At 43.6% G+C, this 17164-nt stretch overlaps 1 protein-coding gene across 5 annotated transcripts in view; it reads right to left on the bottom strand.

The window, feature by feature from the left end:
- Positions 1–17164, bottom strand: part of TSGA10 (testis specific 10) — a 505694-nt gene that overhangs the window by 93771 nt on the left and 394759 nt on the right. For 3 of the 5 annotated variants that reach the window (XM_085622835.1, XM_085622832.1, XM_085622836.1), the window contains 2 exons: positions 15689–15799; positions 3756–3914 (listed from right to left, as the gene is read on the bottom strand). In XM_085622835.1, coding sequence (XP_085478961.1) covers positions 3756–3914; positions 15689–15799 — 270 coding nt within the window. The remainder of the gene's footprint in view (positions 1–3755; positions 3915–15688; positions 15800–17164) is intronic. The other 2 variants (XM_085622834.1, XM_085622833.1) reach the window with 2 other exon arrangements.

Here is a 17164-nt window from a genome sequence, read left to right on the forward strand (position 1 = left end):
CACTAAACAACCTATAGTTAGGAAGTGGGTGGCCCACGGGAGGCGTGTGCAGTGTCTAAACTCACACGCGGGTTCTCATAGGAATACAATGGGAACGAAGAAGTCAGATTTAAATAGATTCAGGACACTTGCGGTCAAGCTAGGAAAGAAACCTCTTATACTAGGACACTAGGATAGTCACTACCCACGGGAGCACCGGAGTGCTCGTGTTACCTCACCCAGGGAAGCCGGGTGCATAGGTGCCAAAGCGTGTCGGATTTCGTCGTCGTTTCCTATGGAGAGCTGCAAAGAAGTGCTGCAGGCGACCAGGAGCAAAGTGTCCGGATGGATCCAAGAGTGGATCGGAGTAGTGGAGGACCTGAAAGCAGAGGGGACAGAGTCTGGGTCACTAGCCAGTGACCAGGAATGAACCAGGAAGGAACTTGGCGTCGCCGAGTGCTTCAGGTGAAGAAATGGGAACTTGTCTCCACAGCCACGTGGTCCAGGAGGTGCTGATGAAGATCAGGAGACGGACTCGAGCTGTCCCACGACGGATCTGGAGGACAGCGGTGTCGGTACCTGGATGGGAGCCAACAAGCCTTGGCCTACGCAATCCACGCAGGATGTGAAGATTCGTGTCAGAACAGACCAGCAAGGTCTGTGGGGCTTCTCCTTTGCAGGGAAACAGGAGCAAGTCGAGAGCAACCAGACCAGCAGTAGCAAGAAAAAGGATCGTCTTCAGAGGGCTCACTAGCCAATGGGCTAGCAACCGGGAAGACGCGTCGAGCAGGAAACTGCAGAAGGGCCCCACGCAGTACTCGTGGAGTATGGAGGGCTGGGCTTCGGTGCAGTGGGTGCTCGGGTTAGGGGTATCTCAGTCCCCAATGCACAGCCTCGAGGATACCTCAGGAGCAGCGCAAGTCAGCAGGTCGCAAGATGGCCAGGGCGTCTGGTTCCACGTTTCTCGTGTCCACCACGGGTCTCAGCTTGGCTGTGGATGTGAATAAAGGTCGGAGAAGTCTGGAAGTCCAGTTCCTGTGAAGCAGAGTCGTCGGGATCCTTCAGGAGCGTCGACAAAGCAAACTGGCAGTTAGCTGGTTGGTGCCTGTTTGCAAAGGGTGGTCACTCCTTGACCACAAGGGAGATTCTTCAGTCTTCTGGTTGTAGAATGTCGAAGGTCCAAGTGTTTTGTATCAGAGTGTCGGTCCAGGATAATCTAAAGTCTCTAGACTCAGCTCCTAGCTTTATACTAAACTAAGGGGCTGGATTACCTGCTAGGTCCCTCCTATGGGTGGGACTAGGGAGGAGGGTGGTTACACCCCCTTCCCTTTGTCCAGTTTTGCGCCAGAGCGGGGTTGGAGTGCCCCAGCAACTGGTTTGAACCGGGCTATGCATGGAGCACCTTGTGCGCCCCAGGCAGTGTCTCGTTTCATTCAACCCACCCTGCCCCAATACACTAAAGGATGTCTGGGGAGGTGCTTGCACCTCCCCGGACAGGAAACCTATTGTCCAGGCCTCCCTTGCTGGAAGGGCTCCCAGCTGCAGGATGTCAGACTTGTGTCGGTGGCAGCAGCATCCATTTTGTGATGCTGAGGTTCGAGTTAGCTTTCACTGGGTAAAGTAGCTACTACATGTCTTCTCCATCTAGAAGGGTGGAATGCTACCCCTGTCGCCAGAATTGGTGAGGGGGTAGTATTCCAAAGCGTAGGACACCTTACACGACATGTTATGATAAAGCCAAACCAAAGTTAGCATTTAACCGCGAGGATTATAATGCTCTTAAGAGTATATGGTAGGCAATATCATAGAACAGCTATAAGGACATGGTTCCGAAAGCTGCAGATAGGCTCAGCTCATGCTTGAGCACCATCTCACATAATACCAAGCACTCTGCCTCCAGGATTGTCAAGGCCTGCCATAGGAGTGACTGATAGGTAACTATGTGACTATATATAGGTTTAGATATAGGTATACTATATCTAAGCAAGGGGTGATTACACCATCTTGCCCCAGCTGAGTGATCAGCCAGTGGTGTCAATTTAAGAGGGCCAGCCAGGGGTGGCATAATACATGCTGCAGCCCCTGGTAGGCCTTGGGTGCACCTATGCCCTGGGTACCTATGGTACACTGTACAGGGACTGACAAGGGTGACCCAATATCCAATCTGGCATGTACCTAAAGTACATGGTATCAATTTAGAGAGAGAACAGCTGGGCTGTTGGTCTGATTAGCAGGCCCACAGCCACACTAAAGTCGAAAAACCAGTGGAGCAAAAGCAAAAAATGGGGGTGAACATAGGCAGCAGACCCTACTCTCCTACAAGGTTGTTGATGTGACAGTTGGAAGTAGAGGTTGGTTTGTGGTTAGTGAGGTGGGAGCATATGGGTAAAGATGACTGGGGAGGGTTTATGCATGTGATGGTATGAAGCTGTAAATGGGAAAAACAAGTGGATATTAAAGGCCCGATCATGGTCACACGCTGTGGCATAAATTCAACACATTTGCAATAGCACAAGGGAAATGTAAATTAGTGAGTGCACAACTTTTGCAACATAATACAGGAATGAGGAACGCACAAAGAGAGCATGCCATTACGCATTGTTGCATGTGCAGACAGTGCATGTGTGAAATTTGCACCCATAATTTCCTTCATAACCCGCTGGGCAAAAACAGGATTTTGTGCAAAAACAGGATTTTCAGGTCCATTGTGATCGGGCATAAGTGGAGGAAGCACTTACGGAGATTGTATAACTGGTATAATGTTGATAGCATAGGATTGGGGATGAAGTAGATGGGATTTATTTTCTCATTTGAATGCTCTATAGATGTGATTGCCATTTTTGGGAGATATTTTCAATGATTTGGAGGGACTGGATCCTGCCTCAGGGGTGTGATTGCGATTGTTCACTGAATGGCAGCATTTCCTTAAGAATGTACCACACACGGATCTCCTGCATTAGAAATTGATGGTTGGGGGATTCAGCCTAATAAAAATAAGCACACAGAGCCTGATCACGAGTTAAGATGCTATTTATTGCACCCAGAGCCGGACTGGGAACTAAAACTGGCCCTGGCAAAGTGCTCGGCCCCCCGGGGCTTGGGGGTGCCGCAGAGCTCTTTGCCAGGGCCGGTTTTCGGCCGAATTTGTTACAGGGCCGATTTTGCAGCTATGCTGCAAAAATGGCCCTGTAACAAAATTGGCCCCCAGGGGCCCAAAACCGGCCCCCATGCATGCGGCCCACCGGGGGATTGCCCAGTGCCCGCTACGCCCAGTCTGGCCCTGATCCCACCTCAAAAATAATGACACCCCGGGGTATGTTATTCACCGGGTGCGATAAATGGTGCATACTACAAGTTTCGAAGGAATAACTTGCAGATTTTGGTGTTTAACACACCAAACCCACATTGTATGGTAAATACCATACACCTTTCTCCTGTTAAATTTTGGCAGCTTTAATCTGGCGAAATGTAACGAAGGTTGAGGTATTTAACACATCCGATAATTATCGATTAGAAGCGTTAAAAACCTCCCAGCTCGTTTTTGCAACCTGCGCTCACACAGGGTTTTACACACGTATTGGAATACACGGACCCTTATGTAATCAGGCTCTACGGGTATTTCATGACATAATGGGGCTTATTTCCAAGCCCCTTGCGCCGCAGGTGCGTCACTTTTAAAATGGCAAAAAGTGACGTACCAGCGGCGCAAGCAGCTTGTGAATATGCCCCAGCATCCTTAAAAACAGCTGCCCAACAGGATTGTTGTACTCACTCACCTATCCAGCGATGATCTCTCAGGAGACCTTGTGCGACATTCTTGTAAACGGAGGCTACGATCAGGTGAGCGGCTAGAAGGGCTCAGGGATTTATTCAATGAGCTTGACTGGAATGAAACAGAAAGATTCTGGCGCCGGAGTTCTTTGACTGCACGCTCCCTGAAACAAAACGGATTTTCTTTTAACTAAAAGAAAAACAACTTTACAAAACGAATCAATAACAAAGCTATTTACAGAAACATGGCCCATTGTTTCTACGACACCAATCGTTTTGCATAGCCTTTCGATTGAGAAACTGGTGATGAAGAAAGAATAGCCCCTAGTCACCAATGTCACATGAACTGCAATGAATTCAGAACGCACTCTGTAAATCCTTCAAATATCTGCTCATAAAAATAGCAACAGGCCTTCTGCCTTCAATGATCTGCACTATCAAAAACCATACTCATAAAAATAATGGAATATTTTCCAGCTGATCTCTTGAACATGACACAACGCCGGAAGTTACCGGAGCTTTAAAAAAAAGTGTAACAGGACTCTTGTTGGGCCGGATATCTTGTGTATCATCAAGCAAGGGACAGGCACGTGGAAGGTACCGTGTATAACACCTGACTCCTTTTATTTGACTTTACCTGGATTTGCCCTAAGAACATAGCATATTTTACCGCAATTTGTTTTAGATTGTCCATAGTTAGCTCTGATTTGACCGATTGCGTAACTCATAATGCATCTTTAAGAGATAGAAATGGTTAAACGCAAGATACATGTCCAAAACTCAGTAACTGATATTTCACGCACAACGATTGACACATATTTGGGACAAGCAGTTAGTGCGATTACTGAAAAATAGATAGGACAGAACGTCGACTGTCATTGGGACCAGGTGTGGTGGTTGGAGGGCAAATAGGTAATGGTAGCGGGCTAGTACCAGAAGGGAATGCGCAATTGGAGGAAGTAAATCTTATTGAGATCCATGAGGCTTCTGGGGTCTCCCTAAATGCAACAGAACTAGAGCCCATTACACAAACTGACTCCCTATGCACCCGTACATCTGATGGACCACCGACCCCAAAGAGGAAGAGAGGGTGCAAGAAGAATTAAGTAATGGGGGGAGGCAATAAAGGCAAGAAAGGATCCATTCAGAGGCCCTTAGACCCAGCCAATAAGAGCATGACTGACCCAGATACCTCCTTAGCCGCTTAACGCCGCAGTGCGGCGGTTTGAAAAAGTGGGCAGGCCGCGTCTGCCAACGGACGTGCGCAGCACTAGCCAGGTAGTGCTTGCGACGGCCGTTGCCCGACGGGAGCACGGAAGGGGCTAAATTTGCAAACAGCACAAATAGTAGCCACTATGGTATCTAAAATAGAGGATTTGCTAAATCTGATCCTTGAAAAACTTGATAAATTGTCCTGTGAAATGGCCAAGATTAGAGGCTCACTTAGGAACATCAGTACTAACCTCGAGAAGGAGAAGGATGTAAAAAGGGGGTGGGGGTGCACCTAAGCAGTTGCCACAGGTAACTGTTCCCTCAGACAAGGTAATAAACAAGGTGACAAGTAGAGAACTAGCAGGGGGTACCAATGATCCAATAATTGTAGGGCATAAATACGGGGGAACTGAGTCATCAAATATTACTGTAAGACAGCAGGCCCCGACAAATCAAGACCAGCAAGTTCAAAGGAACAGACCTGATCTAGACCAAACCCCCTGTAAAATATACCCAGATGAGGGATAATGTTGCATACGAGGCAGGAGTTGATGCTTCTATTAATTTGCCACCTGAATGCTGCCCTTATGTGGCAAGAAGTTGACTATCCCCACAGTGCTAAGATCTTTACAGCTAAAGATGGGAAAGCTGACCATGGTGTGGTGTACCTAGACGCCATTGTCTCTCCTGATAAAGATTTGGGAATGACTCCACAAATATCGAGTGCACCCCCACAAATATCGAGAACACCCCCTTAGCTAAAACAAGCTTATCCTTGTTTTTAACCAAAACAAGGATAAGGAAAGCGAGTGTGAGACCTCTACTATTAACTCAGGGATTGAAGTAGAAAATGGATATAAAATTGAAACTTGGAATATTGCTGGTCTAATAAGTAAACAGGAATATTTGGGATGACAAGATTTTATCAATGAACTAGACATGATTTGCTTACAAGAAACCTAGTGCATTGACCCTATCTATATAGAAGGATTCTCCTCACATTGGTTACAGGCAGTACCATCTCCTGCTGGAAGAGCGAAAGGGGGGCTCCTGATCCTTGTCTCAAACAAGTTACCAGTAATTGTAAAGAGGGTTGTTACAATAGGAGCGCACTCTCAAATCATGTGGTTACATTGTAAAGATGGTAGAGATGTGGTTGTGGTTAATTATTATAATAACGTTTTTGACTCAACCCGCAGTAGTATTGTACTAGAGCTAGACAAAGGGATTTATACATTGTTAATTTCTATTAACAACAACATCGTACTTATTTAGGTTGGGGATTTTAATATTCAAATATGCCCTTTGTTAGCTACTCAAGTATGTGGGGTTAAGAACGCAGAGGGTGATGATTATATTCAATTCCCACACAATGAATATGGAGGAGCCTTGAACTCAATGATTACCAAGTATGATTTAGAATTGTTACAGTGTGCTCGTGTTATTAACGGTGCGCTAATACCAACTTTTATAGGTAGGAATGCTGCATCTATCATCGATCATGTGTTAATTTCATCTAGTGCTAGGTATATGTTTTCTTACTCACGGGTTGCCCAGCTAGCAATGAGCGATCACAACTGTATTATAATGACAGTCCCCTTCTGGGGTACCAAAGCTGAAGTCCATCCAAGTACCATAACTAATATTGCCCCATTTAGACCTAACGGCCCGTATTAAATGGGAGGGAGTGGAACCCCATATTTTTTGCATGAAATTGTTCTAAATTGTGGCGTGGAGATTTTTTATTGCCTTAACAATGTTGTTAGCTTCAATAAGTGGATAGCTAATTTTATCAAAATTAATACTGTTATTGATGGAATTTTGACGACTCCTTTTAGGGAAAAAAAATAGGCAATGTAGAGGGTGGTTTGACTAAACCTGCAACTAAGCTCTAAATCAAGTGAAGCAGGCCCTACACCTCAAACCAAGAGACAATGCACAAATTAAAAATCTACGGTTTAGTTATAAATCTGTCCTTGAGGTGAGGAAAAGGAGCTACAGGAGCTAGCTTGGGATAAGCTTTACATGGCAGCAGATACAGCTAATAATACGTTATTTTGGGAAACAGTGAATTCGCCATTTTAAAGTGTGATTCATTCCCTGAATTGCTATCCCATGTTACATGGGAAGCATGGGTGTCGCATTTCTTAAGTATTTTTAATCCATCAGATTATAAAGCATCTAGGGCATTAAGCGTATCACAGAGTAATTGGCCCGCTTTACCACTAAATATCACAACTGAAGAGGTTCAGATGGTATTAAAGGGAAGCAGAGGGGGGAAAGCCCTGGACCCGGATGGGGTCCCAGTAGATGTATATAAAACTGCAACAGATTTATGGGGGCTCATTCTTACTAGGGTTTTTCATACAGCCGCAACAGAGAATATACCTCCCTTGTGGGGTCAATCTGTTATTAGTCCTATTTATAAGAAAGGCAATAAGTCAGAAGCAAAAAATTACTGCCCCATATCTATCCTAGATTCGTCAGTAAAATATTATTAGTGAGATTAGAAGAGTGAGTAAATGAAAATGAGGTACTCTCCCCAGCGCAATATGGTTTTAGGAAAGGGTTAGGGACCATAGAGCAATGCATTAATTTGAAATTACTAATAGGCAAATATACGTGCGCCAAAGATCTTAGCAGCGCTTTTGATCTTGTTGACCACACAATTCTTTGGCCAACTCTGCTTAACCTTGGCGTGCCTAAACCGATCATCTGTTTCCTTGCAAGGCTCTATGAGATGGAGATGCTATCATGCAAGGTGCGATATGGGCAGCGGGGCGAGTGTACACCAAATTTTGATGTAAAACAAGGTATTCGCCAGGGCTGCATCCTCACCCCACTCCTTTTTTGTTATTTATAAATGAGGTCGACAAAGTTTTGCAATTGGTCCAGGCGGACACCCCAAAAATAGCTGGTAGTTATATACCGGTGCCGGTATTTGCAGATGACATTTGGTTGCTTTCTAGGATCCTGGTAGGCCTACAACGATTAATTGATAATTTTTGGAATTTTATTGCCGCAAGGAAACTGCTAATTAACAAAACAAAATCTTTTACTAAGATATAAGAATTGGACACATGAATTAACCAATGTTCAATCTAAGATGATTAAGAGCTCATATGGGAGTTTTAGATTTGCATCAAAATTAGGCAATCACCTGACCAAGGAAATGTTAGCACTATATAAGGCTAAATCTGTTGCTACTGCCCTATATGGTGCAGTGATGTGGGGCCATAAATGTAGCCAGATACTACAGTGAGAAGAAAACTCCATTTTAAAACGTCTCTTAAATTTACCACAGACAGCGTCCACTGAAGTAATACATCAAGAAGTAGGATTAGTATACTTAGCCTATCTGGTTGCCATGCAGCCACTGTTGTTATAGAGATCTACCTGGGCCAAAGATGAAACTAACTTTGTAAAATCAATCATTAAGGACTACCTCCTCCTGGATAAAAAAAATGTGTATTTCTTGGTTAAAATATATTAGTGACACATATAGTAAATTATTTAAGTAAAACATTGAAATGAACCCGGGGCAAGTGATTACCTTAACTAAACAGGAAATTAAGGATTCATTTTTGACTTGTAAAACAGAGGTCCGTGTGAGAGTGGTAGGGAAAGAATCAACTTTTAGATTTGACCAAACAATCGGATCTAAAAAGGGAGTGCAAGATTATCTGATTCAGGTGACTAAGCCTTCACATCGTTTTGTATTGATTAGACTGAGACTAGGAATAGTACACCATTTATTTGATTTTCCGGTGATTAAAATGTGCCCCCTAGATTCTACCCTCTGCCCTAGTGAAGAACAAACTAAGCAAAGCACAATGCACCTTATGCTCTATTGTAATTTTTATCTGTATTTGAGGCATTAATATTTGAAACCACTTTTTAATAAAATACAATGTGGGAATGCATAAAGCTGCTATGAAATTACTCATTGCCCTTAATGATCCCGGGATATGTTTTAATGTTGTGTTATTTATTCTAAAAGCAATTAATATAAGAAAAGGCATTGTCTTCTGATAATTGATCAACATGTATTTGATATGGAGTGTTTTATGCATAACTGCTATATTTTAAATTTGTAATTGCTTTTATGGTTGTTTGAAAATACCGAATAAAGCTTATATTGAATTGAATTGACACAATTTGCGATATTCACTTTGAGCTATTCCTTCACCCTAGGAGACTTTAACATCAGGGCTGATGATTCCCAGAATGCTTTGGCACAAAGAGTTGTGGAACCTTGGACAACCTGAATTCTTTCCAATAAAGCAATACTCCCACATACGATGCAGCCCCCAATATTGACCTGCTGTTTTCACACATAGATGAATTCTCCTTATGCTCCTCTTGTTTGTTGGTTAGCAAACTTTAAAAACATAACTAGCAGGTAAAATATTTTGGGGTTTAAAGGAAGGAAGCCTAACTGACTCAGACGACCCCTCTTGCACACTGGAGCATATGTTAGTAACGACCACTGCTGCTCTTCAGGAGGTATCCTGTGTTCTAAAAATGGGGGCTAACCACCCCAAAGTACAGTGGAATAAATATATTTTGAGAACGCTCAAATTCTTATTTAAAAAAACAAATTAAATACAAATGAAAAGGTAGAGTTCTTGAGAGGTGTTGGGAAGCAAAAATTCTTCATACTGAAAAAGCATCTTGCGGCATGCACAAATACCAGTTGTCAAAGCTGCCATTTTCAAATCAGAAGGACTTATCTCTGAACTGGAGTCACTTAAGCCAGTAATTCATCTAAACAACCCTTTAGGGTCTACGAAAAATAAAATCACAGCTTTTACTAGCATAACACAAGTGCCCCCATCCCAAGACCTTTGCGATAATCTAATGTTCATCTTCAGTGATGAAATATCAACTCTGAGTCACATGCCATTAGACCTCAGCAGACCTGCCAGACATTTTTAATCCTACTCCCAAAGAAACACCAACAAGACCAACAAAAGGAGAGTCAATGCCCAACCATCAGATCCTTGCAACTCAAAAACATTTCTGCAATTAGAACAATCCTCATTAGGTGCCTTAACATCTCTCAAATATATTTTATTGGCACAAAAAATGTCAAACATGCCATCATAACCCATCTTCTTAATAAACAAACCGTTAAGCAACCTTTCCTGTTTAACTACAGGCTGATGTCTGGCCTACTGTTGCCAAAATCCTTGAGGCCATGTTCATTGAGATGTTTTCCTCAGTGTGGACCCACACGTTGAGCCATCCCCCAAAACCCTCATGTATCAGAAATGTTGGGCTCGACTCTGATTTAGATCTATTATTCAATGTGTTCATCCAAATTCTTTTTTTTGTGACACAATTTTATTGAATTTTATACTTATTAACGATACATCCAACCATATCATTTATACACTGGTATAAACGACAGTGGCCATTGGCAAGACACATACAAATAGTTCTGTATTCTGTTAAAGAGTTCTGTTGTGTCTGCATGCCCAATCAGTCTCTGTAAAAAGCAATGGCACACATCCATGCCCCATGATGACCCTCCTATTAGTAATGGGTTAACAAACTTTCCCACGTTTACAGTTCTCGTCACATAGCGTATCCAGTGAATACTCTACACTGTCTGAGAGCTTGCAGGTTCTGTTATGTCTGTAGCCTTTACCGACTCTAGCATTCAGTCCCACTCCATGAATATGGGTATCTTGCGCTGCCCTTTTGTTCCACTCGTCGGAGCGTGGCGCTCTCCGCCACTCTCCACCGGACCATCTCTGCGTGCCATGAGTGTATCTGAGGACGTAAGGCAGATTTCCATCTCATGGTTATGGCCCTCTTTGCTAACAATATGGCCAAGTCCGCAAATCGATATTGCGTTTTCTGGTTCTTCGGGCAAGGGTGTATGCCCAGAAGGCAGCTTTCTTCTGCGTCCCATACCAATGTGTCTGTTGTGTCCCGTAGTATTTCTCATATTTTAGCCCAGAACATCACTAATTTTGGACAGTTCCATAGCATGTGAGGTAAGTCTGCATCTACCGTCCCGCACCTAGGGCAACTAAGCTGGGCGTTTGCATATATGCAGTTCAGGCGGTGCGGTGTGAGATATGCCCTATGTAGAACCATATATTGGATGTATTTGAATCTAACATTTCGGGATATTTTCTTAGGGAATTCTAGGGCAGCCGCCCATTCCTTATCAGTGAGGCTCCGCCCAATGTCCCTTTCACATTTCGCACGCAGAGGGTCCAGTGAAATTCCTGCGTGCGCCCGAGTGCCCCTGTAGAGCCAGCGGATCAAGTGTCTTTCCAAACTCATCAAGTGTACTACATGTACCAGTTCATGTTTCGGGGGTTCTTCCCCATTAGGGGACCAGTGTTTTTTAACATAATGTGTGAATGCAGTGTGGAGTAGGAACAGTGTCTGGGGGACTCCCTGGGTCTGAGCAAAGTTATTGTGATCTGCTAGCACGCCATCTGTGAATAAGCTACCTATTGTTTCCACCCCCTTCTGCGTCCATTGAAGGATGCGACGGTTTGTTATCAGTCCCGTGGTGGTTGGTATGCCTAGTAGTGGGATATTATTAGAGTAGGGGGTAACTTTCTTAGTGTATTGCAGAGACCGTTTCCAGTAGACCAGGGCGACTTTAAGTAAAGGTGGAGCCACAGGAGGCAACCGGGCACCTGGCAAGAGAAGTGTGTGCAGCGATCCCAGGGCTAGTGTCTTTCATGCAGGTTACGCCCAGCCAGCCCGTATGATAACCATTGCAATTGGCTGGCTATGCAGTATGCTCTTAAATCGGGGGCCCAAAGTCCACCCTCCTCGGGCCTCAGCCTGAGTTTCGCTAGGCTGATTCTCCTTCAAACCCTCCCCCGTATGAGGTCCGTGAGTAGGGAGCATAGTGTGTGAAAAATGCTGTAAGGGATTAAGAGTGGCAGGTTAGCATAGTAGAATAGCAACCTGGGGAGTAGGACCATCTTGGATATAGCTACTCTCCCCATCAGCGAGAGGAGAAGTGACGTCTAGAACGCGATCTGAGTTTTTACCGATCTAATAGTTTTCATGAGGTTGCCCTCTAACAAATCCTAAGCTGTCCGATATATTTGGATTCCCAAATATTTAAAGGTGTGTGGCGCAACATTCAGATTTATAGTGCCAAAGGGGATAGGTTCCGGGTTTTCTCTGTGACATGTAAAATGCATGCAATTTCGTAGCATTAATTGCTAACCCAGATATGATTTCGAATTGCTGAAAAATAGAGGGGATGGGCTCAATGTCCCCAGTCAAGTCATGGAGGTACAGTATTAAATCATCCGCATAGGCTGATACCACATGTTGAGTTCCCCCTAAGAGAATCCCCCTGTCCCCTGCCTCCATCCGGAGTCTCAGAAGGAGGGTCTCCAGGGCCAGGATAAACAGGATTGGCGAGAAGGGGCGCCCCTGCCTAGTTCCTCTCGCCACCGTGTACGGGTCAGAAATATGAGATCCCGTACGTACTCGGGCTGTTTGGGCAGTGTACAGGAGTTCGACCCATTGTATATATTTAGACGGTATGCCAAATTTGGTCAGTTTTTGAAACATGTATTCCCAGTGTATTGTGTCAAACGCCTGCTGGAGATCAAGAGAGATGCATCCCGGTACTGGTGCGCTATATAACTTCTCGTAGTAGTCTTTGAATGCTTTGTTTATCGCTGTTTGTGTGTGCACTCTAGAGCCATCCGGCAGTGATACTTCTGATATCGCTACTGGGGGAGGGGGTGGCGTCACGCAGAAGGCGAGCCAGCAATGTGCTTGACTTATCCGCCTCAGCGTGAGAGCGTTGGGTGTAAGCCCTATAATCTATTAAAGGTAGGTCTTCAAGGAGTTCAGCATGTCTGATCCTACCTTCTTGTAGTGGGGTTTGACTGGCACCGGTGGCACTTGCGTCCCGTTCCAGTTCTTGTAGAATGGCTTCTAGTGTTTTGAGTTTCTTGATTATTTCCTGTCTTGCCCCCACCATTACCCATATAGATGTACCTCGTATTACTGTTTTGAATGCATCCCATTCAATGGAGCGGGATGAGGCGGAGTTAGAGTTTTCGCAAATACCTGTACCTAGTCGGTCTCGGAAGACCGCATCCTCCAGCAGTTGCGGCCACAGTCTCCAGGTGGGGACCGGGGTGGGGATCTTCCCTCATTCCAGCGTAATTTCTAATGGGTTGTGTGTCCGATAGGGTCTTCCCTAAGTAAGTGGTGTGGTGGATTTGTGGAGTGATAGCGGCAGAACACAAGATTCTGTCCAGTCTAGTGTGAAATAGATGCAGCGTACTCACGATTAGTAGGGTTACAAAGGAGCCATAGATCCTCCAATAGCCACCCCTTCCGCCCAAGTGTTGAGGAATTCAGTTTGCTTAAGAGATACGGCACTGCGAACAGGGGAATGGTAACGAGCTAGCTGATTATCCAATATTGCATTATAATCACCACCCAGTGCCCACGGGATATCCGCCCAATCTGCTAAGGTGGTATTCAGGCTAGTGCGTAATTTGTCTTGGTCGTAATTTGGAGCATAGATACTACCCAGTATTAAGTGTTCTCTATCAAGTGACCCGTGCACTACTGTGTATCTACCTTGCTGGTTTATACGTTGCTCTATGTGTATAAATGGCACTCCGTGTCTCACCCAAATTAGGGTCCCTCTGGCAAAGGCAGAATAGGACGTGTTATAACGTGTTATGTGTTCATCCAACCTTTAACGCAAATTTAAGAATGAATCACTCTTATCGTTGCTGTGGTTCCTTCATACTGTGATAACGGCAATGAAATGGACACGGGCCTCCGTGTAAAGATGATGAGCGGATTTCAAAGGGTCTTGTTCTTTTTTTGCAGTAGGTTTGCCCACACTATACGAACCCAGACATCCCTACATTGACAGCCACCATCCAACGTGTATCATTAAATACTCTCTTCGACCAGGCACAGATTAACTATTCAAGATATTTACCCAATACCTCCTGACCAGACACCTATGATGGGCTTCCCAACACCTTCTCCCGCTCCTGCCTCTAAAGATAAAAGAGGCTGAGGTAAAGTTTCTTGACTTTTAAGTCTTCTTCCTTTTCCTGATTTTTTTTTTGAGGTGGAGCTCAGAAAATTATGGAATGACCTGTAGACCCTCGCCTGCTAGCACTGGCTAGCTATAGGTGTATCAGGCTATAATGAATTTGCTCAGTGTTTTCAACTTTCTGCTGTTTCCCCCTAATCACTTGCCCCAAAAGCACTGTGCCCAAAAGAGTTAATGCAAATAAAAACAATAAAAATCAATAATTCAAAAGTTGTGTTAAAGGTTATACACTGGTAGTCTGTTAATCAAGTATTAAATAACCATGTTTTGTATCCCAGAAGAGTAATCCAGACTAGGTTAAGTGAAAAAGTAAGTTTTATTTAAGAGATACAACGAGTCAACTAGATGCTGCCACCACTGTCTTATCTTTTGATACTAACCGCCTCATGCTGACATCAATAATCCAAACCCAACGTTCTGTCCACGCGACATCACTTATGTGAGAGCAGAACAGGAATGCATTAAAAAATAACATTACCTCTTTTTCTTCCACACAAACTAGCATTGATACATGTATAAATATGTAGCACAATAAAAATCCAATCATATAACATGTTTAAAACACTAAATTATTAAAGGAATAGAAAAATAACATTAACAAATAAAAGTAAAGCCACCAGAAGAAGGCAAAAAATATCAAATGACAAACTCTTAATCTGACAGAAGGATAACAGATCGTAGTTGTTTTGTTAGCATTCTCCAATAACCCTTATTCCACCAAGTTCTGAAACTTTGCACTGACCCATCCATAACTACTCTCTCTGCGTTCAGATAGAGTTTCAATACACTTTGTAAGTCATAAAAGGATCTCCATATTTACATTCACCTTTCCTGACATGATCCGGCGCCTTCATTTGGATCAGATCCCCAACTTGAAATTAACATCAATAATAGCTGTAGTTCTGTCATGAGAATCATTTACAGTAGCTCCCACAATCTCATCCAACTACCTAACAGGCACTCCACCACTCACCCATTTTAACATCCAAGGCATACCTTTGAGCACAACTATATTCTTCGCAACAACTCAAAAGAGGAACCTTTGGTAAGGAAGAGCGGAGTGGTACAATAAAACCAGAACATTGAGCGTTCAACACACACTATATCCGGTGCTCCTATACCCAGGGGGCTGAGACAGAGGGCGGGGCTAGGGGCTTACTGGTAAACTGATAGTGCGAGCAGTGTTAAAAGGGTACCTGGTGAATTGAGGCCTGAGGGAGGAGAGATATGACGTATCTGCCATTGAAAAGTACTTCACTGCTTTTTTTCATAGGCTGTTTAATACTCTATTTTTTTTTATAGGCAGTCCTTTGGAAACTGCAAACGTTGGGTACAATTGTAAACTACATATACTCACACAAATATATACAGTGTGCATTATTTTCTTTCAGAAATGAAGTACTGGCAAAGCCAATGGCCTTAGCTTTTGTATAGTGCATTCACAGAGACACAGCATAGAGACAGAAATCCACACACAATACACTTTGCACGTTAAACAGTAACTAGGAAAATCAATTGTAAATACACATGGCACAGAATGCCCCATACTTAATAATTAAAAATGATTTTAACCACGTACAACATAGATGTTAGGGATATTTCTATTTTATAAGCAAAAATAATAATTACAAATAAACATACACTTGCCTTTCAAAGCGCTCAGTTCCTAGTTGCCTTTTGACCATGTCTAGCTCAGCCTCTTGTTGAGTAAGTTTGTTTTTCAGCTGCATCGTCTCCCGATTTTGACTTAATCTAGTCAAGATAATAACAACAAAAAAACATTCAAAGGACTTTCTGAAAAGGGTAGACAAAAGATATACGCATCTGCATAAATCCCAAAACGTATTAGGTTGAATTCAAATAAAGGGACTTGTAGGAGTAACTATTTCCACATAGGATATTTCACTCACTCATAATTCATTGTTGAGATTAAATAGTATAAAACCCAAAGAGATGGAAAAAGTGAAGATATGTAAATGAACAATAGATATTGTTATGTTATCAGCATAAGTAAAAACCACATTATGGCCATATATTCTTGTCTACCCAGAAAGAAGGAAAATAATGATCAGCCATTGGTAGACTATTGTTAGCAATTGCGCTATAAACCATACTATCTAGGTGGCATGCTAAATAGACAACAGGAGGTGACATTTTGCAGATCCAAAGCCCCATTAAAATCCTCAATGTATCCTGTGCTATCGGACTCATCCACTGAATATTAACATTCCCCTGTGAAATGCAGCTTATAGTCATCACACCTGTAACTGGCCACTCACTCTGAAGGTGTTACTTTTGCTGAAATTTGCTGAGAAGCCAGGATTTATTTTTTTGCCAAAAACTGACAAGATGCACAAGGAGCACTCTGACCGCAGAGCACCCTACTTGTGGCTGAGACTTTTTTGCGCAGCTCTGTTATAGTAGTGGGGATCCCATGGCACGCCCCATCTGTGTTGGAGGCTGTCCAGATGGTATGGGGTGGAAGATGAGGTCCCAAGAGAGATAAACACAGAGTGGACATGCTGCAAAATTGAGTGCTCCAGATGAGCAGACCAAGTGTCCCCTTTTCATTCCGCTGTAGTTTGTTGCCTTGGGGAACCCTTAAAGAAATGGAAGGAGGGTGCAGGGGGGTCTCAGTGATGAAGATGGGCATACCTCTAATGTCTTGTGGGCCTCAGCTATGCACAATCTGTAGCCCTATGGATGAACCTAGAGGAGGGAAGGGGGCATCACTGTGGTGCATACAGGTAGCAAATTGCTACGCTCAGCAAGCTGAATGATATACCCTCACACTGAAAGGCCACAACTGAGATACTATTCGCCTGCAAACATGATCAAGGACAAAGAGCACAGACAAACGAGATTGTGCAACACATGACTAAGGGAACCCCAGGAATCTGGAGCTGGGGCCCCACCACCTAGTGCTGTAGACACAGAGTTGCCCTCTGACAAATTGTCCTGGAGTCTGTTAAGGCCACCAGGGCCTCTGTAGAAAATAAAAGTTTCAACATAAATGAAAATGTTGGCATGGCTATTGGAAAATGAAATCTGAAAGAAAGATATCCTACATATAACTGGTGAAAGAGGAACCCAGAACATTCAGGATGCTATCATAGA

This window comes from Triturus cristatus, chromosome 8, assembly GCF_964204655.1.
Source record: "Triturus cristatus chromosome 8, aTriCri1.1, whole genome shotgun sequence".
Lineage (NCBI taxonomy): Eukaryota > Metazoa > Chordata > Amphibia > Caudata > Salamandridae > Triturus > Triturus cristatus.